Raw genomic sequence first — 25,217 nt, forward strand, 5'->3', positions numbered from 1 at the left:
TTAAAAACATTTTTTTAGAAGAACATTTTCTTCAGAGTTTTGCAGGAGGGAAAGTTACATTTCTTGTTTGAAATTTTAGATTTCTCTTTTGTGGAAAGATGAAACTAAACATTTTATTTCTGAGGAGTTGTACATTAAACTATATCTGCATATGGTACTGAGATTTCTCGTGTGAATTTCATAGCTAAATTCTTTGGCTAGATTACATTTGAAATTGCATTCCACTATCTTTTTGGTGACAATATTCAATAGAAAGCAGCATGCAAAACATTTTTCCATGCTAAAGATACATATGCATTATTTTGTACTGTGAGTGTTTTGGAGACCCCTTAATGCATGATCTTTGTCTTCCATTTTTCATTCCTGGGCCACTGAACTGTGTTTGTTAATTGTAACACGGATTATGAGGCTCAAAGAAGAATCAGCAGGTGAAATTCAAGGGCTTTTGTCAGGCAAGAGGACAGACAAAATGATCAGAGTCATGTTTTTATGCACTAATTTGTTTCCGTTATTTGCTTGTAAACAGTTAGGTTAGTATTGTCAACATGTTTTACTGTACATGGGCCAGAAACATCCGTAGCTTGGATCCTGCACAGACTGTTAATACTTTGTAACCCTTTGCTGTCAATAGGACTGCTCATGTAGTGTTTTTTAGGCTGGAGTCACAGACTAGTGCCCTGGGATGCATTTGAACCAGTCACCTAAGAAAAAGGGTTCTTATTTTGACAAATGTCACAGGCAATAGAAATCCACTGCAGAAGAAAACATTGTTGTGCAAGTGGTGGTACAGTTCATGTTTGACTTTCCCCAGGCCTGGCAAGACCTTTCGTGACTGTTTGGCAAGCACAGTTCTGGCTGCTGCTCTGCTGATGATCTTGATCCAAAGCAGGTGTCAGTTCCATGCTTTTCTAAGAACTGCTTTGCATTTTCATTTTGTGTTCACAGAAAAGAGAAAACAAGTTAACACGGTGTCAGCTGTATTAGCATTTTCAAAGAGGACACAGGCCTGCAGACATCTGCTCTGTAGCTGTCAGTTGTATGGTTGCACATACAATCTTGTGTGTAGTAACTGGTGATTGTAGCTAGAGTGAATTCCTTGTGTTGAGGAGATGCTCTTTTATTTGTGTATTTCAAACACTGTTTCAGAACAGTTATTCTGTGAAATAGTGTTGTGGGAATACATTTAAAGGAAAAAGAAGTATTTTTGTTTAAAGTCAGTTCCATTTCTCTGCTGCAGTGATGTGGTGCTATCGCAGACTCAAACTGATTTACTGTGTCCATGTCAGATATGCTTTATTCTCTTCTCCATAGTCTCAGTTTAGCATTCCAGGCATGAACGAATTTAGCAAACTTCAGTACTGAAATAAGCGTGGGAAAGAATAAGATTGTATTTTGTGTACAGAAGCACATTTGTTCAAAAAGGTAGAACTTGAAAAAGTGTTTATTTGGAATTTACAAACTGTTTGCTGATAGGAAGAACCCTGTCTTGAAGTAACTTGGACTCTACTTATTAAAAATGAGATACCAAGGAAATGGAAGGCATGGCTGGACTTAGATTCTCCAGTGTTTCGGTTGGTTCATCCCTAAAAAGGGTAAAATTAAGTGACAGTAAGCATCTTAATGGGAAGAACAGGAATTACCAGAATCCCAGGGGATGGCAGAATCCAATTGAGATAGGAAATGTCTTTTTTTGTTAGAAAATCTCAGAGTACCCAAAATGGCTTGTTGGCAACACCAGGTGGCAGTGCTGCCTTTACAGACTTGAGTAATTTTCATTTAAAGCCGCCTTACTCCGTACAAAGCTGTAGTTCTTTCCAGAAGCTGGTAGGGATGTAGAAATACTGAGAAATGTGAAACATAAATTTGTAAGGCCAAGTACTTGCTTTAGACTTCTTTTGTATTTTAGTTAGGTCTTCAAAATAAATCAAGGCTTTCTGTATACCGAAACCAAAATGTTAGCCTGTGAGGTAAGGTATTAGCTCTGCCCATCATTCCGAGGACAGGTAATCTTTTCATCACAGTTGTAGGTTCTTTCCTATCGCTGCTGCATCACTGGATTTCAACCGTGTCCTCGATAGACCACTTCTAGGAATGAGGGACTAGAGACCTTACATGGTGGCCAAATGTGCCACTTGTTGATGTGGCTACATACTGTGGATAGGTACACACTGCGAATCAAGCTGAAACCGTGTTGATTTCCTAGGCCACCAGACTGGTGTCCTTAGATGTCATAACCAGTGACTTGGAGGGTGAGGGTCAATATTTTCCCAATTGTCCTGAAATACCTTGTTGCAGGCAGCCAGACATTGAGTTTCTATGAAAAAAAAAGAAAATAAAAATTAACATGAAATCTCAGATATCAATATTCTAGAGACAAATGTGAATTCATGTCCAGAGGTTAAATGACCTCAGCTCAGACTAACAGTTTGTTTTGTTAGTTTGTTTAAATCCATGAGATTTTGCAAATACGTAGAAATATGTTTTTAGAGAAGTTAAAGTTTTGTAAAAGTTCATCTCGTAGAAATGTATTTTTAGGCAACGTGTATGAGAGATTATATATGCTAGTGTCCTCTTTGGTAATGACTATCAGATAAAAGCACTTGCAACATTTTGATTTGGCCATTAAAACATTTATTTGGCTTATACAGCAATGTTAGTGCTTAAGTTTAACTATCAACAGTGCTAGGAGACTTGGATGTTCACATGCTTGAATTCTAGTACTTCCATTGGGATGTTTTTAACTAAGAAAAAGCTTTAATCTTGATCATTGAATAGCAACTTATGGAGCAGACTTCGTTTACAAAAGGTAGTGGAATTATTTCAAAACATGAATATGAGGAAAATAGTCTGGTTTTAGGTGCTCTTCAGAGAAAACAAACCAGAAAACAATTACTCACTGCAAATTATTCCTATCTAGAAACTACAGCAGAAACAGCAATTTGTCCAGAAACAAAGCTAAATTTCCCATTAACTTTGTTTGTCTTCTATTCTTTAAAGTTTAATCAGCTGTCATTTTATTGTACTTTTTTACTGGAGCTGACAGATGAGTGCTTCATGTTGCTTTCCATGATAAAGTTCTGATGGAGTGTTCCAGTTTTGTAAACAGCATAAAATGTCGATCATTAAAATTCTGTGTGTTAACTCTCCCACAGGAGGCCTGTGTATAAATGGCTAGCAGTCTTGGGATCTTGCGCTCATAGAATTGTATTAATTTGGTGTACATTCTACTCAGTGTCTACTGAAATGGGCTCTTCCATCTTCATGAATACCTAGACGAAAGAAGTACCAAGCTCAGGGGTTGAGTATGGCCCAAATGGTCTTAAGTGTCACCTTTCAGTTTTCAGAGGGTGATGCAATAGATAAATGAAGTCCCAAAATTGTGCAGTTGTCTCTCTCAGGTCCACATTGCTATGTCATCAAACATAGCAGATTTCAGAGTGAATACTTTTTTCCAGCTATCTCGAAATGCAGATAAAGAATGGTGGATGATAGTTGGCTTTGTATGTGTTGGCAAGGATCTAGCCAGTTCTTAGTTACTGACAAGTTGACTTGGCTGCGGCATCTGTTCTATCTAACTTCTAGCACTACTGGGAATTCCCCCAAAATTTTTACCTATGTGCTCCATCATGACCTTTGTGAGTGCTGGAGAGATGGATAATACAGAGTCAAATACAGACAATTCCTGTAAGGATATTCCCACAGACATTTCTTTACCATTAAAAAAGATGAACTGCTGTTTTAGTGGTTATCTGGTACAGCATGGCCTTGGTGGCCCATATCGGCTCAACATCCTGTGTTGTACTTCATAGGAGCTGGTACTGAGCTTCGTAGGAGCTCAGTAACTTTGCCTCAGATTTCCCTTTGTTTTCACGGTCATGAAATGTTTGCCTTGCCTCAGCCAGAGATGAATGCTTTTTTTTTGTTTGTTTGTTTTGAAGAATACCTTAAAGTGCCTCAGGAAGGAAGGTGTTAGGCAAACTATGTGGCAGGCAGCAGCACTGTCCAGACTAAGAGTCAACCATTTTGTTCCAAATCAAGGCTCTGTCATGTTATTGCAGCAAAAATCTTTGCACATGTGCTGTAATTTGAGAGAATACCTATAAGGTCGGACTAGCATTGAATGCCATTTGTACTGTTAGAACTGTATACCCCTCAGTATTCACTGGTGGTACAGGTGTTTTCATAAAATGATGAACAGTGATGCCACTTGTTTTGTGGACAGAACATACATGGACTGCAACCCTTGGAGACACAGCATGTTACTGGTGCACTGCTGCTTCCTGGCCCTGTCAACTTTGCCAGAGTAGGCGGCTTAGTTCTGATGTGGTCCTGCAAGTTGTGCTCACCTCACATTTAATTGACAGGTGTGGAGGTTGGATGACCGTTTTGGAAAATGAATTGTAAAATGAGCCAACTCCTAAGCTCTTTTAGGGTGGCCAGTGGAACTAACTGAGAGGTGTCAAAGGAGAGGCTGGTTCAGTAACAACTGTAGTCTTGGGGTGCAAAGGATGAAGTGAGGTGCTAACGATACAGAGAGAATATGTTGGATTCCTGGTCCTGGAAGATGCAGGAGAATAGGAAGAAAGAGTAGGATTGAAGTCTCTAAATTTTATAGATTGGATGTTATCAGTTCATGTCTCAGCTAAGAATCAAACAGCTGACACTAAGCATACAATGAACAGCTTTCTCTTCGTGAGTCATCATTATTTTCCAGGAACAGTATAAAACTAAACTCTAAATTAATTTAATTTAACTTCCAATTAAATTCATTAAATGCGGTGGTTGGCTACCTGTTTAACAGTCAGAAGCTTGAAGTTCCTGTAGGGTCAAATTAATATTGTTATACGACTGCTGGAGCTGAATGCTATAAAGTTAATAAGGTACTGGCACAGTGCCCAGTTTGATTAACATGATTTCTTTGGATTGCTGTTTGTGACTGTAGGGTTTATCAGTATGGTACTACTTGTTTCTGTGTCGTCTTGTTTTACCATAAAATAAAGGACAAACCCATGCCAAAAGCACTGTCCAGCATATGCTAAGCTTGAAAGCAAGTGTGAGTTTTAAGGACATCTGCTCAGTTTTCTAGATGAATTATATTAGTTATACTAATTTCATCCAACACATTATAGGGTAGTTTGCTTTTCCCCCCTTCTTTCTATTCAGTTAAAATCATCATGTTGAGAACCTTTCCATGTATTATTTTCTGTTGAAGTATTTAACAATAATTGAAAATATTGTTTTCATACAACTTCAAAATGAGATATGAACAAGGAAACAGAATTTGATTTCATGGACAGAGGTTCTATTCTAGGTTATGTGATGGCTCTGCAGGTTCTCCTGTAATGCCAGTTGATTAAACATGCCCTTTTTCTCTTTTCTCCAGCTGACTTAGCCCACTTAATGGACAGAACCTATGAAAGAAAGCTGCCTGTCAGCTCTTTGACAATAGCCCGGGTAAGGAAATAAATCTCAATCATAAAGTGGTGGAAGTTACAGTGGAATGCATATGAAATCAAGTGAGCTGAGAGGGCATAAATGATATAACCTGTGCTGGGAGTTCTCGGATCTTAAATGTCTTGTTATACTTTTAAATTGCATGCAAAGCTGTTTTATTGTTACTTTGTACTCATTAGTTAGTACCTGGACTGTACAGTCTTCAAAACAGAAATATTTTTTTTTCTCAGTAAAATCGGGCCTTACTGTTACAGGGCTATGTATTTCCCTGATATAGGTCCCCTGCCTTCCTGTGGTTTCTGTCTTAGTGAGAGCTTGAACGCCCCCTCAGGCACTTTGTAAGAAGCCGGGCTGCTAAAGGAATGCAGTGAATTAGCACACTGCCTGTCTGTGTGCATCTTCCTCCACTTCCAGGCTCCTTTCAGAGTGAGGCAGAGGTGGTTACGTTATGCTTCTTTAGTTTTCCTCCCTTGCCTCAGTAGACTGAGGCAAGACAAACAGTGGCGTGGGATAAGTGAAGCCATTATTTTTACAGGAATTAGTAACCAGTTCTGTCCTCTGGATGGGTTAATCTGGGGAGGGGGAGTGAAGGCAGAGATGTGAGATGTGCTTTTACGTTCTCTGTGTAAGTGAGCATTTGTACTGAAGAGGGAGAATAAATATCTCACTTGTTTTTTTTTTTTAAAATAAACTAATTTCAATCTTCAAAATTATCCAAAAAAGCTGAGTCACCATCCTGGTACCTCAGTAACTTCATTAATTAGGATCATTGGCACCACTAACTGAGCAGTCGCAGAACATTTTGTACACTTGCCAGATCAAGCGTTTATACAGATCATGTAGTCTTGATCACTGCTTCTGAGACAGTGGCCATGGGGGAAATGGGTGTTCCTCTCCTTTTTTTACTTAATCAGCTTTATTCCTTTCCTTTATGTTCCTGCTTTGGGCTGACCTCTTCCACGGAGGAGTGGCATTTCCAGATTGTCAAACAACCCTGCTTTCCAATACCTGGAGCTCACATCAGTTTCCTATTTTCCAGAATGTAAATAAAGTGCACAGGCATGTGTTCTCCACAAGAAACTGGAGAGCAAGTACCAGTTTTATTTTTAGCTTATGCTTAGGATAAAGAGAAGTACTGACCTTGAGAACATGTTTTTTATATATTCTCAGCTAAAGGTATTACATTGGGAAGACTCTGGAGTGTTCCAGCATCTTTATGTGTGTGTTAGTAAAATCTACAGGAAAACAGGATTCAGTGCTACCATAAGACAAAGTCTGGCTGAAAACTTGGATTTTATTTAAGTAGTTGATATCACTAGGAATTTTGGAAGGTTGTCTGGAGCAGGTAAAGTTTTAAATGAGAGGAAAATTGTGCTTTACAGCATGGGGGTGTGTGTGATTTTTTTCATACTGTTATTTATATGTCTGGTGAAATGTAAAATGCTGTTGCCTCTGTCCCTCAGAATTTATAGTATGAATAGGCACAACAGGCAAACATTAGAGAGGAGAATACTTTTTAGAAAGAGAAGTCAGGAGTGTAAAGACTCATTCAAAATTGGGGAAAAAACGTTAGCAACTGAATTCTCAAATTAAAGGATGTCATTAAAGAGCAAAAAATTAAGAGAAGAGCAGCAAAAATATGGGGTAGGGAGCTATATGGATGTAATTCCTGGATAGTCTCTATATTTTCAAGGTGCATAACATTGTTTAGAGTTGAAGAGGGGAGTTGTCTCAGTTTAAAAAGATTTGACTTTTAGCAGTCTAGAAGAAACCTGACTAGGAGCAAGCAAAGACTGGAAGACCTCCACCTAAATATGCCAAAGAAATGTATTTTTTTCATTGAAGTGGCACTTTCTTCTAATATGCTTTGTGAGTGTTCCTTCTGAAGCTTTTATTTATTTTTTTTTACCCAGTTCGTTGACAACATTTCTTCACGAGAGGAAGTGGATCAAGCCGAATATTACCTTTACAAGTAAGCATCTTTCCCTCCACAGGGAGCCTTGAGACATAAAAGTTACTACCATGAAGTCTTTCCTTTTTAAGACTCTGACCCTTTCCAGCTTAACAGCTTTTGATTTCTCTTTTGCAAAATATGTGCCTCTAGTTTTCTTGCAACTCACAGCTAAGGGCCTTCTTGGTAACATAGCCTTCTTCTGGACCTCTGGCATTGACTCCCGTCAAGCATGGTAGTCTGGGCCACTGAACAGCTAATACAAACGCCAGCTATGATTTACATTAGTGGTGCTAAAATTATATGGAATTATGTTTGTTTACAGTTTTCCTTCTGATACTTTTTTGTTCTCGAAGTCATAATTCAACTAAATTGGCTATATGCGTATTTGCATGTCGAAGTGTAGGACCCAAGGAAGCCTGTCTCCTTAGAATGAACAGAAATGAGAACAGGCATGCTGTGGTAATGATCAAGCCAGCAAGGCTAAATGAAGTATAGTTTTGGTTTTTATCCCCTTAGTACTTTATGTTCCCCATATAAGCTGTGTGGTTCATCTTATGTATGGGTTGTTAGGGTTTTCTGCAACTATTTTTGTATTGAGTGAATTGTCTTGGGTACCTTTTCTGCTAGTGTCAGGTTGAATGCTTGCTTGCTTTAGGTCAATACACCTCAATACCAACTTTAAGGGGGCGGTAATTCTTGATGATCACTAAAATAAATTAGTTCTTTTATGGATGGTTGCACACAGTTTTTGAGAGCTAGGCTTCCTGATGGAGAAAGTAACTCATCCTGTCAAAATGTATGAGAAAGCATCTTTACAAATAATGTCAGGTTATTATTTGTAAATAATATTGATTTTTCTTTTAATGAAGAATTTTACTTGGATGGCTGTTAATAAGTATATGCATCGTTATAAGTTCATGACTGCATTAGTCATGATTCTCTGGTACTACTGGGCAGTATCTGAACCTCAGAGCTTCAATGTGGAAACACGAGAAACACAGTTTGCTAATACTAGCAACATCCTGTAATGAAAAAATAAAAGGAGGAAGAAAAATCTCTCACAGAGAGGAGGTTAGTGGAGTTTTCATTCCTTCTGATCAAGATTTCATAAACTCATAGAACAGTTTGGTTTGGAAGAGACCTTGAGAAGTCATTTAGTCCAACCCCCTGCAATGAGCAGGGATATATGATTTCATTAGGCCTGTCAGAATCTGTGGTCAGAAATGGGTTTTCCATCACAGGTGAAATGAAAACAGGAGAAAGTAAAGCCAGTTGAAGATAAGCCCTCATTTTTGTTTAACAGATGTGCTATTAGTACCTAATGTGCTAACATTCTTGAAGATTGTGATGTGCTACGTGGAGTTAAGTTCTCTCTGGTGGAGTCAGGCCCTGTAGGGTAAGGAATGCCAAGAGACCTTTGAATGCCCTGACACCAGGAAAAAAGTGTGGTAGTTTAATTGCTGAGTCTCAAAATGGTACAGATAAAATCCAGATAGTCACAAGTGAGATGTACATACATAATGTATCTTACAGGTTCTTTCTTCTTGAAAACAAGACGTTCAAGGAGAGTGACAGAAAATTAGAAGCACAGAAAATGCTCCATAGTTAGAGGAATAGAATAGAATGGAGATCTCTAACTAATGTAAATACCCTCTCTACTCTTCATCTCTGCCTGGTTAGTACATCAGTTTAAAATACAGGGGGTTTAGCCTTAGAAACGCATTCTGAAGGAGAGATTTGCAGTTAAAAAATAATTAGTTATTTACTGTTTCTTTAAGAAATAATTCAGCTGGTGAGAGTATAGTTACGCATACATCAAATATGATCGTTTGTAATTGTATGTCTGTGTGGAAAGAATATAGAGGTACTCGTGTCACAAGGCTTGTCAGACGTGCTTTGGTTGGAATTTTTCTTGTGTGTGTCCTTGGTGTTGCAAAATACTTAGTCTTTTGGTGATGTTAGCATCAGTGTTCTGGGAGACTTTATTCCAGTATGACCTATGAAACTATTCTTAAAATACATTTATATGCAGGTAATGAAACAGTGTAGAGAGGTCTGTAGTTCACGTGAAAATGTAAAAATCCCAATTATAAGATCAGCTTCCCTTTCAAATGAAAATAAGCATGCAAGGTTCAGGAAATAGGAGATGTGGTTGGTATCTGCAAGGCCCCTTTTATTGTTCTTCACATTTTGCACTTAGGCTTGAGTTCAGATGAAGGACATGTTTATAAAGGTGTCTCTTTGCAGCTAGGAGGATGTTTGACACAGAGAAAGTCCTGCAAAAGTGGCCACACTGTAAGACATAAAGGAGGTGGTAGAGAGGGAGAGTCAAGAAACAGAAGCTTTGACAAGAAATCTCTTTCTGGCTTAATGAGAAACAGTTGAAAGCATAAATTTTGTACTTTGTGTAAGGGGAGTAAGCTTCTAAAGAGAAAGGCAATATCAGTGAAAAGCTTTTTTTGTATCTTCTAAGTTATACAAATCCATTGTGAGCAAATGGCATGTACGTGGCCTGGTAAGTTGGCTGTATGTGCATTTGCCTCAACGTAAATAAGCAGAATGCTGCCAAAGTCCTGTGTTGGGTTTTTTTTTTCCTTAACTGCCTATAGAATATAAGGGTGAGATTTTGATGTCTCTCCCCAATGTTGGGTGCCTGTGGCAATCTGAGGTGAAGGGTAGTCAGTTCCAAGGCCTCTGCAAGGTTGGAAGATGTTCCTGGTACAAAAGAGCAAACTGTGCCTGTGGGAAGAATCACAAGGAAGTACATGGCATTTCCACGCTCTCTGTATGGGGTTTTCCTGAAGATGGGAGTGCCAGAACATGTAATTTTAAGCTTTGTAGACTGGAGACTTTTCTTGTAATGTGTCACGCAGTACAGGTTTCAAAAAGTAGTGTTCTGGAGCATTACCATAATGCATTTAGGGTCCCGAAATACAATATACGTATTATATTTAGATCTGTTTCAACTTTACATCCTTTTAAAGCAGTGGATCTCCAGCCATACTGTCTCCACAGAGGATCTTGAGCTCTCAAGAATAGCTGTGTGGAAACTGCTATGCGGCATTGTGGAACATGTCAGTAAGATGGTAAAGGACATTTTGAGGCATGACGTCATCTGCTTTCAGTGCTCCTCTTTTTGTTCTCTTCTGAATACCTCCCCCCCTCTGTTAATTGTCAGACTTTAAAAAATCCTTTCATCTCCTAGGATCCCAGCAGAAATTCTAATCAGAATGCAGAGCACTTTCAGCCAGATCAAAGACCTGCAGTTCGCCTTACTTTGTCCTGTCTCACTGAGATGTCACTATTTCTCACGTCAGGGTGTTTTCATATGATAGAAGCATTAGCATAACGGGGAGAGGTTTTGTGGTGAGGTAACTCTGCTGATTCTTTATGTAGGTTTTATGCCAACAAAGATTTTCAGTGTGTTTGAAAGCAATTGTGAAAGTTTTATGTTGAGATTCCTCAGGAGGATTTTTAATTACGTTAAAACCCATGACCCATTGTGTAGAAAAAAAGTATACAAAGTGTCTGTAAAATGTAAATGTTTGTGTGTGCATGTGCTCTGCAAATTCTTGCACAACATACCTAGATTTTTTTCATTGTCTTTCCCTGATTGCCGGTTGCTTTTTTGGAAACAGAGTTATTTCTGTAGATTTCAAGATTTATTACCTTGGGTCAGTACTTGATTATAATCACAAAATGCAAATTATTAAGTTATTTTGAGATATGCTGTTACATCTTTCATGGTAGTAAGTTGGGTCCCAATTTCAGTGATGAAATCATTTGAAGACTATAGTGGTCTCCATATATGTGAAATTTTGCTTATTCCTTATAATGCCAGTGTATCAGTTTGTCCAACATCACGTGCAAAATAAATTTCACCTACGCTGCCTGTATCTGCACGTCTGTTCTGTGGGTGCAGAAGTTGCAGGTTTTGATATTTTCCTGCCAATCCAGCAGTTTAGCACCTGAAAACGTTCAGTTACTCTAAAGTATTGCTTGTAATAAATGATCACAATGGACCAAAAAATATTTTAATCCTGAAATATACTTTGCATGGCATTCATTCCCACTAATATGGTATTTTGTTTCTGTGTGTAAATCTATAGGATGTAATGAATACCGTTAACCTGTTCCAGCACAAATAGAAAACGGAGAAAAGACGTAGACACAATCTTACAACATACTTAATTCTTCCTTTGAGATGTTTTCATTTTCCTAAGCCTATAACTGACATAGACTTCATCAGTTCATCAGATCTTGGCTTTTGCTCCCTGTAGACAAATATTTGGGTTAAAAAAAAAAAAAAGAGTGAGTCAGAAATATCTGCCTATTATTCAAGCTATGCAGCAGTTATGTTTTGAAATAATACTGGGAAGTCGTGGAAGCATCTGAGAGAAGAATACAGTTCACAACCAGAATGGTATGTTTTACCAGTTTGGACACCTGCCTCAGCTGAGCAATCCAAGATAACTTAATTTTTAAAAGATCTGGGCTGTTCTTTGGCGGATTGGGAGACACAAGGAAGAGAAGCACCAGAAAGATTTACCTCATTAGAATGTTCCAGTCATTTGCATGTGAATGACAGAAATACCTGTGTTTAATGCTGTTGCATTATGGTGACCGGCATGTGATGCTGCTTCATGGCAAGAATTGTTGGTCACTATCCAGAGCAGTGCTGTCAGGTGTAAGTGTTCTGGTCTTAAAGCCTCCACCATTATTCTGGCTCCAGCATTCACTCATTTCTGCACAGAGGGGCACATGTACTCACTCTCCCTGTCATCTTTCACGGTTTCTCTGTTGTCATTGTCCGTCTATGGCTTGTCAGAGTCTGAGCTATAAGAATCTTTGGAGAAAATAACTAGCAACTACGTTTCAGAACCCAGAGCCAAATTTCAGCAAGCCTAATCCTGTGATCACATCTCATTCAAATAGGTGTGCTCAGTCAGTGTACCTGTGCTGTAAAGTGGGGAGAATCATCAGTAAAGATACAACACTGAAAAGCATTCAGAAAGATCTCTTCCTCTAACGCAGGCCTTTTCAGTCATCTGCTTTTCATAGTTCATCTGTCCTTTTGTATATGCTTTCCTTTAAGCTTGTCAGAAACTGGACAAGAATTTTCTAGGCACTGCATATAAAAGCACAGAAAGTTGGAAGACTTTCTTTCAACAATAATTTTTTTTTTTTATTTTGCCAACACTAAAGGGATAAGTGTTTGGCTTTTAAAAACCTTTCTGTTTAAAACAAGGGAAAAAGATTATTCCACAAACAGAATGCATGTATCAACCTTAGGGGGTAAACCCCCTACCCCCCGTATTCCTGGAGTAGTTAGAAAGATAAAGCCAGTCAGATTCAGATATGGAAAGAATTCACTCAGTCCACACCCCGTGTAGATACATTTTTCATTTAGTATTGGGAGAAGGACTGACTTTCCTGTTCTTGCAAGAAAAGAATATTGGCAAAATTTTCCTATCTTTCAACCAGCATCTTTTTTGCCAACAGCTCAGAGCATTCTATCTAGTAGATAGTATTGGAAATAGACTGAAGTACAATGTGAGCAGTAAGTATTTAGGACCACATCTCAAATGTTGTACTAGTTATATATTGAAGGATATTTTGTCTCAGAATTTGACTCATACTCACCTTAAAGGTCAATTTTGCTATATCCGGTGGCAGTCTAAAGGTTGTTTCTTAAATTCCTGCACCAGCAAAAAACCTGTCTGGAAGCAGATCTTGCATTATATTTTAGAAATACTGAAAGTCTAGACAGGTTAAATTGCAGCCAAACATGTAAAGAGTGAGCTGTTCATATGAATACAAATGACCAGGACAGAGTAAAGCCTTTTAGAAGCTTCAGAATTTAAGACACAAACACATGCAGAGATTTATTCCTTTGCTAGCTTTGATGATGATTAATTGTGAAGATACACTTGAGAATTAACTCCATCTGGCTTCCCCTGAAAGGAACTTCAGGATCCATTACAGCCCCTGAGCAGTAATGGCAGCCACAGCCAGGCAGCAGCTCCAAACCCACATAAACAGAAGAAAAAAGCATATAAAAGTTACTGTTTCTGCTGAGTTGCCTCTCTTACAGCTTTCCCAAGTAGTGTCAAACAGTACAGCAATCTTTTCTCTGCAAGTGATGTTGAAGATGGCAACTACTAGGATAAAAACCCGAGTTTCTATTAGGTTTACAACCATAACCAGACCTGCCATGATCCTTTCTTTGGGAACTGCTAACTTTGTGGTTATTGCATCAACCTCAATCATCTGTTTATGGTGAAGGTATTTATTCCTTTTTGAATAAAAATAAATACACCAGAAAAAAATAATGATGACCTACATTGTTAAGGAATAATCTTGACATGTTGTAATAATCTTGACAGACCTCTTATTACAGATAGGTTGATTAGAAATATTTGAATTGTTGAATTTGATCTCGGTTTAAATCTGCAAGCAAGAAACCTTAATTCAGATAAAAGACTTTAATCACGTTTCATGTTTACAATTTTATTTCTATTTCTAAAGAAAGCCTTATTGTTGTTTTCTGGCAACCCTTTAAACCATTTTGATTTTCTTTGGAATGATTGTACTAAATTTTGAGCCATTTTGTTACTGAGCAAGGAGACAATCTTGTGCAGGTATATACAAGGTTAACAGGTATTTATTACCAGGTTTAATTTATATATTTGATTATCTTTAAAGAAAGAGAGAAGTGTTTACTAGAGTGCGGTTTTTCATTGATGTGGACAAGTCTCTTGAGAAAGAAACTTAAATGAAGGTATTACTTTTCTGCAAATGTACACATTTAATGATAATGTAAACATTAATTACATTAGATACAATATGAAAAGCATTTATCAGAACATGTTTTGCATTTAAAACTTATCAACTACAAGAAATCTTGTTTTTTATTTGGTGAAATTAACAGATTCTCAATGTCAGGGTTTTAGTATTTGTAGGCGCCAGTTTTTATTCCTCTTTTATTTAAAAGAGGTAATAAAAACTGCTGTTTTCAGTCACAAGTTACTCATTATTGAGCTGAACTAAGCATAACATAGGAGAATAAGGAATATATTATGATTGCAGCTGTAGAAGGGGTAACAGTCATTAAAAATGCTGGTTTCAGTTGCTCAGCTAGTAATTTCTCTAGTCTGTGGTATTCTACTGGTAAAACTAGCTGTAAAATACATATTTCTTGAGGAAAAAAAATATATAATGCAAATTGTTGAATTCAGGGGTTTTTTTTGTGAGCAAAAGTAGGGGTAGCCATCCAAATTAAAACATTAGGCCATTTTAACTTCACATATCTTCACATTTCATGTATAAAATAGCAAAATAGGCTAAAAATGAGAGAGCATTTATCCTGTACTTTGCGAAATACAGGTTTTTGTGCTACTGCAACTGGTGTGTACTCAAAATGCTGAACAGTTTAAATGTAACAAGACAGAGGAGTAAGTACAAAGTCAAAAGGCTTCCAGGTCAGGCAGAAAATTTCTGAGGAATGTCAGTGGTTGTGATTATTTTACTATAATCAGCAGTAAAAGAGAGAGTAAAGGCAATTTATGAGATAAGTTATGGTGCCATGATTTGTTACCATTAGTGATGGTTTTCTATGGGGTGAATCAGGGTGTTCATAGGTTAGATGGACTGTGCAAGCAACTGTGGATGAGCTGCTGCTAAGATGGGGAGAAATATTTTATTGAAAATGGATTTTTAAGAACAGGATGAGTACTTAGAGCTTGGACAGGGTTTGACTTTGTGAATCTTACTCTGGAAAAATTTAAGTTAGGAGCTGGAAAGAAAAGATATGCAGAAAGTAGTGTTGGCGCTCTAGCGTCCTGATGTTGGGTACAGGAGTTCCATAGCCTGCCACAGCTGTTAACGTTGAAAATACATCTTGGGTTGAATGTACATGTTGTAAAGCTGATCTGGGTTTACTTACCTAAGAAAGCTTACTTAAAACTTGCCTGGATTTACTCAGGATTTTCTCTTTTAATTATTTTCTCTTATTTGTAACTAAAAGTAATGCTTGTGAAAGTAGGACTGGAGGTCCACTAAGAATGTGAAACGTTTTGAAACATTCTACTGCATTGATTCCACAGGGATTTGTGTCCATCTGTCTTTGTGTTGATTTTTTTTTTCTTTAAAATGTGTGAAAAAAATTTTCTCCAGGAGACTAATACAAGTGCTAATAATACCTATACAGGCAGTTTCATGACACTGTTGGTTTTCTACCATGGAAACAGTATTAGCTCTTGCAGGGTGCACGGAAGCAGAGCTGGAAGCTAAGTATCTCTCTGACATTCCACTGAATGAGAATTCCTTCTCCACACCACCTTTACTAAGAAGATTGTCAGTACGGTTGAATGATGGCAAGCCATGTGCTGGTTTTGTAGTATAGACTGATGGAGAGAAGGACAAAGGCACTAAAATATGTTTTCCTGTGTTACCTCAGCCAACATATGAAATACAAGGTTTGTGCATTTTCAGGAAGAACTTCCCTTCATTTTACCATATACAAGGAAAAATCCATATGATCTTAATTTTAAAAAAGTTTTTGTGTGTAAGCTTGCTGTGTTCCACAAGACGTGTGAGATGAACACAGTCTGACCAAGCACATAAAAAAGGCTTATACCATCTTACAGGACTTCCTAGTAGTCCAGAAAAGCGTTCTGTGCTTTATTGGTAACAGTGAAGACAATTTATCTCAGTAATATGATCCAGCAGAGTATCTGTTCTGTTGTGCTCTGAGTATATCTGGTTTTGATGCATGCTGCGGCATAGTATGTAGTAACAGATAGCAGATGTGGTGCACTTTCCAGAAGGTGAAAGCCTTTAGAAACGGAAAGAATGTTAAGATGACCATGATAAGGGATGAAATAATGCACCACAGGTATAGAGCTGATCATCTTTTGTTCTATTATACACCATTATAGACAAAATTAATGTGACGGGGAGGAGAGGGACCTGCTTTAGCATACATCTTTCTTTAGCTTATAAATGATTATGAATGTTAATTTTCAAATAGCGGGCTCTTTTTATTTATAGAAATGGAGGTTTATGCTTTTGTAGGACTGAAAACATTTGGTCAACAATCCATTACAAAGACATTTAGAAAATTATCTGATTATATCCATCAGGCTGTAGATTTCTTTTTAGCCCCAGTAATAAAAATATTTGAAAAAACAGCTTATACTGCTTGCTTCCAATTATTCATTTTTTCTAAATACTTCATCTTCTTCAGAAACGTCCAAAAACATTACAGTGCAGAACAAAAATGAAAATAAGCAGGTACATTTATTTAACTTGTATGGCTGCTTATTTCTGCGTATACATTCATGCCTATGAAAAAGTGTTCTACTCCATAAGGGGAGAAGCAGTTTATCTTGCAAACAGACCCACAAAACAATGCTTTGCTGTAATTGCATAGAGGTACTGATAGGCAAAGATCATTGTTTAACATTTTCCTGGGGTGATTTCTGAGGTTATTACTCTCTCTGTTTTCTAGGAATGGGAAGTTAAGGTACATATTTCTGAATGTAAGAAGCCCAGTAGCAAAGTGGAAAAAAACGATTATTCAGGGTGCCTACATTTTGGGGGATTTTGCATTGGGGTTTTTTTTGTTTTAATGCTGCTTTAATAGTGAGTTATTTTTAAAGCTTCATGCTTCAGGTGACATAGATTCCTCCCATTCCTCATGCTGGAATGAGGCCAGTTGCATTTTCAGTGCTTCTCTGTACCAAGAACTCCAATCACTCTGCTCAGCTACCTGCAACTGTTCTTTCTGGCAGAATCCCTGTTACCTCTTTTTCGATTTCTGTCCTTTAATTCGTATATCTTTGGTTCCTAGGCAGAATAATCCCTTCCTTACTCTTGTTTCTTTGCTTGCTTGTTTGTTTGTTTATACAGGAGGGTGAGAGGTAGGACAGGATTGAGGGGGGGAAGCTTAGATAGATGCCCAAGCCCCTCCTATCAGCTGATGATATCCCCTTACTTGTTTCCTAAAATTCTGGCATGTCCCCTGTCGCTGAAGAGGAATGTCCCCAGGCTTTTTGCTACCTCCCTGTTTCCCCTTTGCTACATCAGTTTGAAAGTCTGAGAAGCTCTGTTAAATGCGGAGTTGGTCATTTCGGAAATGGTGCTGCAGCAGCTCTCAGCAGTTGGTTTCCATCTTCACCACCCTGACATATTTTGTGGGACACTGGGCTGCGCACCTTTGAAAGGTGCTGGAGTTGTCCTTGCCTCCCAAGTTTAGTCTAATTAATGCTCAGTGTGCACGTGTGGTGTGCCACGTCCTTAGGGGATTGAGGCAGGTCCCTGGTAGCTAGGGGAGCCATGTGTTGTCTCTTTGACCTGGTGAGGATTTGAACCAGGATCTAGTTCAGGGAGTATTTAAACAGCCAATAAAGAATGCTTTCTTGGGCTTGTTGTTAAAATTGGAAAGGGGAATACAAGAGAGCAGCTAGTAGAAACTTCTGTTTTGTCAGCTGTAAATGTAGACACAATATACATTCCTTCTTTCTCTTGCTGAAACATGAACAGGCATTTTGAATCCCCCCCTTCACTGTAGAGCCTGTCAAGCTGAAAGTGCATGCATTTTGGCAACTGGCTTTGCAAGCAGATTTGCACCTTTATGAGTAATATCTTTTTTCCAAGAATTGGCGTGGATATAAAGCTGGCTTTAATCTCTAAAGTCAACTTTATGATCATCCTCTTTAAATTGTCATTTATTTAATTCTGAAATCTCCTCTTTCACTACTGTTTTCATTTAAGAAAGGAGGAAAATACTGCTTTTTTCAGTCTAATCAGCCACTTTCTGCTTAGTTCCATTAGGGACTGAGCAGAGCAGCGCTAAATCCAATCACAAGCAACATAGATGGCCCACACCCCCCCCTTGCCTACCTTGCCTGGGCCAAAGCTCTCGCAAACCAGACTGGCTGCTGGTGCTTGTAACTTGTAAGGTATCGCAGCTATTGTGAGAGCACGACAGAGGAGCATTTGCAGCAGGAGCGTACACTCTGCTTTCTCTGCAAAGGGGTTTTTGTTTTTTGTCTTCCATTGAAGTTACTGTCCTGCGATCACCCCTTTTCAGAGAGTTTCCTTTGTCCAGGCTAAACCATAGAGCAGCAAGTTCATCTTATATTAGGTATGATTGTGTTGTTTTGAAAGTCATGATTGTTTGGAGGAATAAAATAAAGCAAGACAGACTGAAACATATCTGGTACGTAACTGCACATAGTTGTAGTGTTTCCCCCCTGTCCTTTGTCTTCTCTGTTCTCCTGTGCAGTGGGTAACATGACATGTATAAGCCTCCTATACCGTGACTGCCTTAGAGAACTGGATGCCTCTGAATGTCAGTTCGGAGCCTGAATACAAGATCTGAGTAGGCCCTTGCAACAAGGCATAAGTGGCAGCGAGACCTGGCCTTGCATCATGCCCTGATGCTCATCAGCAGAAGCAAAGCCAGTAGTTATAACTAACAGTGCTGGCTGTCTACCTAGCTCAAAAGGGGAGGAACTACAAAATACCCTTTTTTGTTTTGAAATCCTCAGTCTTGAGCAGCACAGCCTCATTTTGCTGCGCAGCTTGTACCTACCTTCACAAGGGAACATGTGTCCTAGAGTACATGCAGTACTTGAAGTGGGGTACCTACTGTCTCTCTAAATAACAGGTCTGATGGTACAGTCTTTTTCTGAAAAGAATAAAACAGTCACAAAGCTGGTAAGAGCCCACAAATTTCAAACTTCCTGACAAAAGGCTTGAGTCAGCTTTGCCATATGTATCCTTGATTTGCGTACTGGTCCATGTGCTTGACATCGTACAGAGTGGAGTAAAGGACATTTCTGTCCCACTGGGCTTGGAAGAAGTTAGATGCACTAAGATATATGCTAACTAGAAGTTAGCTTCTGAAGCACTGTGATTGGGTAACTTCCTGTGGTTAGGGAACAGTCAAAAATGTATCATGCAGGACTCAAGGATTTTTGTTTTTCATTGCTAAAAATATTTTTCTCAGGAAAATGCATGGTTGTAAGAATAAAGAAATATCAATAAGCTGTTCCACATTGAGACATGCTATGAAATGTAGACAGATTCGTGGTGGACTGCCCAGTAGCCAAGACCCGGCTATGCACCTATGGTTTACTTTTTAGAAATGATTGCCTTTTTGACAGCAGCTGTGGCTGAAAGCAGAAGTGAGCATCGGGTGTTTTGTCCCCTGTGTTGCAGGTGTTTATGCTTAATATGAAAACCTTATTTGTTTACTTTGACAGCTTATCATATGCTCTACTTCCCCTTTGGCCATAGCGTGCAGAAGGACAGCTATACACAAAGAAGTCAGGCTCTAGCAGTGAAGAATAAAAAGGGCACAAGTAGTAGGTCAAAATTAGGTTAACTTGAACTGTGGGACTATGGCAGCAAATCTGAAAAGGTGAAACCTGAACTGTGCACATCCAGTTTTGGAAGCGCTTGGCAGCAAATGTAAGGTTTGGCTTTTCCCTTGCTTAAGCTGGCTACTAAGACCTGTTCAGCATTTGAATTCCTGCAGCACTCTCTTGCCAGGACCTTCTGTTTGCTTAGGTCACATGTGGTATGAAACTGAACAACTTTGCAGAGTGAACTGTTTGGATCATATGCTTCTGTATTGCAGCCTTTGATACTCAAGCCAGAGGAATACGTCGCTTGTAATATGTGCAAGTTCAACTGTGGTCAAACTGAAAAGTGTCAAGGGTTGTGTCAGGGGATGTAACATTACAGTAGTTTGAAGCTAGTGTGTGATATATTTCTGGGAGATGTTTTGTGAAGCATAAAGAATTTGAGGGGAGTAAATGGAAAAGGCAATATCATTACAATGTAGACTCCAGCTCTCAGTGAATTAGGTCTCTCTCTCCCAGGTTAAATGTAGGCTATATGTTAGGCACCATTAAAAAGTTGCTGTTTGCAAATACTGTAGTAGCAATGTCCAGTTACAGGCTGGGATTTTTTCCTGCTTTTAAAGTAAGAGTTCATACTGACTTTTGTTGACAGTGGTTTTTATGCATACCCATAAAGTGTTCCTTTTTGGTGTGATGTGAAAGGGGTGTACTGTCTTAGTTTAAACTTAGTCCTAGAAGGCAGAAACTCCTGAACGTTGGTCCTAACTCTGATTCATTCCCTCTGACACTGAATGAACTATTGTAAAACTTGGGAGTTGTTGTCTTGTCAGCTGGAAGAGCCTTTGGTGCTACATCTCTGTCCAGCTTGGTTAAGGGTTACTGGAACTCAGGCTTCCCTGTGGCATCCCTGCATTAGTTGATGGCTAAGAGATGGAGGTTTTCTAAAGATCTAAAGTAATTTGTTTATTTTTAAAAATGAACATCTCACTAGCTTTGAAGCAATTTCTTCTCTAAAAATCACATAATCTTACAGACAGTCCTGGTTGAAAAAATACCATGATGTAAGTACTTTTTGGTACCCAGGAGGTTTTAAACTGACTTCTGGTATGCAGCTAGTGGGAACTAGCTTTCTGCTAGAAACTGACTTTCTGGCAGTCTAGTAGGGGATCTCTCTCATCTGCAAAGTTAACCAGGTACAAAGGTGATTTCAGCAATTACGAATTTACAAACGGGCTTTCACAAACATTTTTTTCATTTTGAAAAATGAATCCAATCAATAACTTTTGTACTAGCTTTCAAGATGAAGAATTAATTTAAGTAATAATGGGCATAGCTGGGCTAGTAAAATGGTAACAGTCAAGTTACTGATTATCATTGATTAAAGCACAATCAGTGCTTTACTTATATATGCCATTCTTTTACAGCCTCTGTGTTAATCAGTTTTTGGAGACGTGAGTGAAGATTCCAGCAGAACTGACCCTTTCTTGAGCTTTAACAGAGCAAGTTTTAGACTGACACACTTAGATATTGCTGAGATTCAGAAATATCCCCAAAGCAAGAAATGTAGTGTGCTGTATGTATGGTTCCTAATGTCTTTCTATATGTTTTTATATGCCAGGATACTGGGAAGAGATAATTAATGGGAGAGTTGGTTTTAAATTAGACTTACTGTGGTTGCATGGGGGCAAGGAAAGGCACTAGAGAGTATCTTACCAGAATCACTATAGCAACACCTCACCCCATCATTCCCTGTGTTTTCCTCAGTCTGTGATACTCTCTATTCAGTCACTAAATTATTAGCAGCATTTATATTCAAAACCAGTCATTTCAACTGTAAGCCCAGAAGTATTTTTAACAGAGGGAAATTCTAGCAGCTCTGTCCTTTACAGTCAATAGTTTGGGGAAAAGTTGGACTTTTTATTATTGTTCTTATTTTTATGACAAGACTTTTCCTTTTTCTTGTTAACTATTGCTCATTGAGTGAATTTCAGCTTCACAGTGAAAGTAGTATGGATTCCTCATGTGTGTGAGAAGAAAATCTGATTTTCCTGCTTGTCTTTTCCAAAAAGAATGAGAGAGGCTGAGGGTGTTGGATAACAAGACACTCTGTTATCCTATGAGGAGAAAAGCAGAAATACTATGCTAAAGTGTCTGCTTATTTGGTCTTTTTCATGAGGGATATATCTCTAAGTAACAAGAAGTGAAGCAAATCTCCCATGCTCTTCCTCATCATTCTGTCGTGACCATAAAGGAGTAAAGCTAAAAATGGGGGTTGCTTGTTTCATAGTTCACATTTGAAATAAAACTTCTGAATGTCCATTAAATGACCTGGTTTTATGTTCTGCATGAAACTAAACCAGGCACCATCACCTTTTCTCAGTAGCAATACTTGTAACATCACAATGTTCTTTTCTCTACCAGTCACACTGGGGATCCCCAAAAGGACAGTTTTAGCTTTAGTGAGCTAGCTGGCGACCTCCCCTTCAAACTTGTCTTGATTAAGTATTATGCTTAGAACAAGAAACCATACTGATACTGGATTTTTTTAATGTTAAGACCTTTAGTTTCTAGCTAGACAAGGCCTGTCACTGATGTACTATTATGTCAGGTTGAGGCATATGGAGGACTTTCAACCAAGCTGATACAGAAGAAATCCTGACTTGTGTTCTTTTGAGAAGTGAACTTCCATTGCTGTCCTGCTAGTGAGTGCATAGTTCTGGTGTATTTTGAAGCTACATTGCTAGAGGAGTTTTTTAGGAAACACATTTAACAGCTTGGAAGAGTTTTGTCAGGGACAAAGAGTGTACTGAGAAGCAGTATGTTTTTTGAGCCTAAGCTTTGCTCTTTCATTCTGGTTATGAGCTAGTTAGTATAAAGGTTCAAGGCATTCAAAGCGAGCCTGTTGGATACTTAAGTTAATCAAGCTGTCTGAAGGATTCCTCCTCTCTGCACTTTGCAAATTATTCTAGAGGGGTTCAAGGCTGCCTAGTATAACCTGATGGCAGAAGGTTGAAAGAGCTGCTCCACTCCACTTCTGTTATGTTCACTGCCTGTAGATGGAAGGACAGATGAATAATTCAGGTGCTTTTGAGAGCCGGGAATCCCAATAAATTGCTTCAAACTTCGCTGTAGGCTCTGATTCTGTTGCTGTTACTGTTTCTTTTGTGGTGGTTCTTAGGTCTATTTATGTATAAGCAAAGCATTTCTTTTGTATTTCTTTGTATTTCTTTTTTCTGCTGTAAACTGCTTTTCCATTCATACATTGTTTTGAAATTTACAACATTTGTCTATAGTTGTCTAGGATTTTGCAACTATTTGATGTTACTGTTTTTCTTTTAACGTAATAAGGCTGTTCCTTGTGTTTTACGCACAAAGGTACCTTAAATCCATGAAAAGAAAGAAGAACATTCAGTGATTGACAACAATGGGCAGAAGTGCTTGTTGTATCAGAAATTCAGCTTGTCATTTGTTAATCAACTCTAATAACTGTCTGTCAAAGTAGCTAGGTCAGTAAAGGATAAAATAGATCTTAGCTGCTGTATGGTTGATTGCTGTACATGATAGTCGTTGTTAGAAGGAGACTTTGCAAAGCTGAGCTTTTGGTGTAGGAGTGTTCTCAGTAAAAATAGCTACTCTGAGACTACTGAATGGTGAATTCTATCCCTTCAGTTGTTAGGAGATGGTGGTTACCAGGGTGATATCCTGAGACTTCCTAAATGATTGTCTTGTATGTACTTCTATCCAAAGTATCTCCTTTCCCAGATCTTGTCATTTTACTAAACGTAAGGGTTAAGAAACAGGTAAACCTGTAACATAGGGGTGGGCAGAAATAAAAGTTGAATGAGGTATAACTGGAAAGCAAGACCTGATACTAAAAGTATTCTTTAAATCTCCTGTTCAGCCTTGATGTTTGACTGTGGTTCTGTACTGTAGTTTCTCCATACCTAAAAACTGATCACTTAGGCCTATTTTGAGGCTGCATTCATCAGTGGTGTTAGAACTCTGTGCAATTCCTGAACAAAAGAACCTCCTAGAAGCTATGCTAAGGCAGACGGGGGACAGGGAGGTGATTCGAGTCAGCCAGCATGGCTTCACCAAGGTCAAGTCCTGCCTGATCAACTGTCTTAGGGTGGTTTCAAGGATTCATAAGAAGGGTAGACAGGTATCCATGGACTACAAAGGGAAAAAGCAATAAGCATTTTATTAACTACAAGCGTGCATTACACTGAGGGTATCTTGCAAAGCAATTGTCTTACCAGCCTGAGGACTGTGAGGAAGATGGACCATCCATACATTCTTGTGTTGTCTTGTGCCATGTGCTCAGCCCAGCAGTTGGTAGGTGCCAGCTTTACGCGGGCGTCCCTATGGAGGCAGCAGTGGCCCCACCGTACACCAGCCCCCTACTCTTCCAGAAATCCTGGTATTTATACATTTGCAGAGGAGCAGATTTTGACACAAATGACCAGCGAGTGCTGAAACACGCCTCTGTTGCTGACTCTCGATGTAGGGAGCCTATGGCATATTGCGCCCGCTGGTCAGGTGCGCTGCACACACCATAGCCATCCCATCTATTGGTTCGTAGGCTTTGTACACACGGCATATTATCAATCATGCTTAAGCCAATAGCAAGATGTTGCAAGGATTCCTCCCTCCACATCCTCTCCTAGTATTGTTCAACTTTCATATCTCTGTGGGAAACGATCTGGTTTCTCTCACCTCCCCTGTTATCTACTTCTCACCCAGCTGCCGTTTTCTCACTGTGCTAACTGCGATGGTCACGGACTGAAAGTCCACCTTTTAACCCCTCTGCTGCGGTTTTCTCGGCTATCTACTTCTCATTCAGTGTCCAACCACAGACCAAAATCCCATCTTTTAATCCCTCCGTATACACCAACCTCGTGGTCTTCTATGATGGAGAGACCACATCAGTGGACTAGGGAAGAGCTACAGATGTCACCTATCTGGATTTCTGTAAGGCCTTTGACACGGTCCCCCACAACATCCTTCTCTCTAAATTGGAGAGAGATGGATTTGAGGGGTGAACTGTTGGGTGGATGAGGAATTGGTTGGATGGTTGCACGCAGAGGGTAGTGGTCAATGCCTCAATGTCCAGATGGAGGTCACTGATGAGCGATGTCCCTCAGGGGTCCGTATTGCGACTAGTACTGTTTTAATCTCTTCATCAATGGCATAGACAGTGGGATCAAGTGCACCTTCAGCAAGTTTGCAGATGGCACCAAGCTGAGTGGTGTGGTTGACATGGCTAAGGGATGGGATGCCATCCCGAGGGACCTGGAGAAGCTCAAGAAATGGGCCCATGTGAGGTTCAACAAAGCCAAGGTCCTGCACCTGGGTCGTGTGTGAAGGGATTGAGAGCAGCCCTGCCGAGAAGGACTTGGGAGCCCTGGTGGATTAAAAGCTGGACATGAGCCAGC

General features: G+C 39.1%; 1 protein-coding gene across 1 annotated transcript in view; it reads left to right on the top strand.

Moving 5' to 3' along the window:
* MRPS27 (mitochondrial ribosomal protein S27) overlaps positions 1 to 25,217 on the top strand; it is a gene marked incomplete at its 3' end in the record, with an annotated part of 42,620 nt that overhangs the window by 494 nt on the left and 16,909 nt on the right. Inside the window, exons 2-3 of the mRNA XM_010290852.1 lie at positions 5,384 to 5,454; positions 7,368 to 7,426. Coding sequence (XP_010289154.1) covers positions 5,401 to 5,454; positions 7,368 to 7,426 — 113 coding nt within the window. The remainder of the gene's footprint in view (positions 1 to 5,383; positions 5,455 to 7,367; positions 7,427 to 25,217) is intronic.

Source organism: Phaethon lepturus, unplaced genomic scaffold (genome assembly GCF_000687285.1).
Source record: "Phaethon lepturus isolate BGI_N335 unplaced genomic scaffold, ASM68728v1 scaffold14697, whole genome shotgun sequence".
Taxonomy (NCBI): domain Eukaryota; kingdom Metazoa; phylum Chordata; class Aves; order Phaethontiformes; family Phaethontidae; genus Phaethon; species Phaethon lepturus.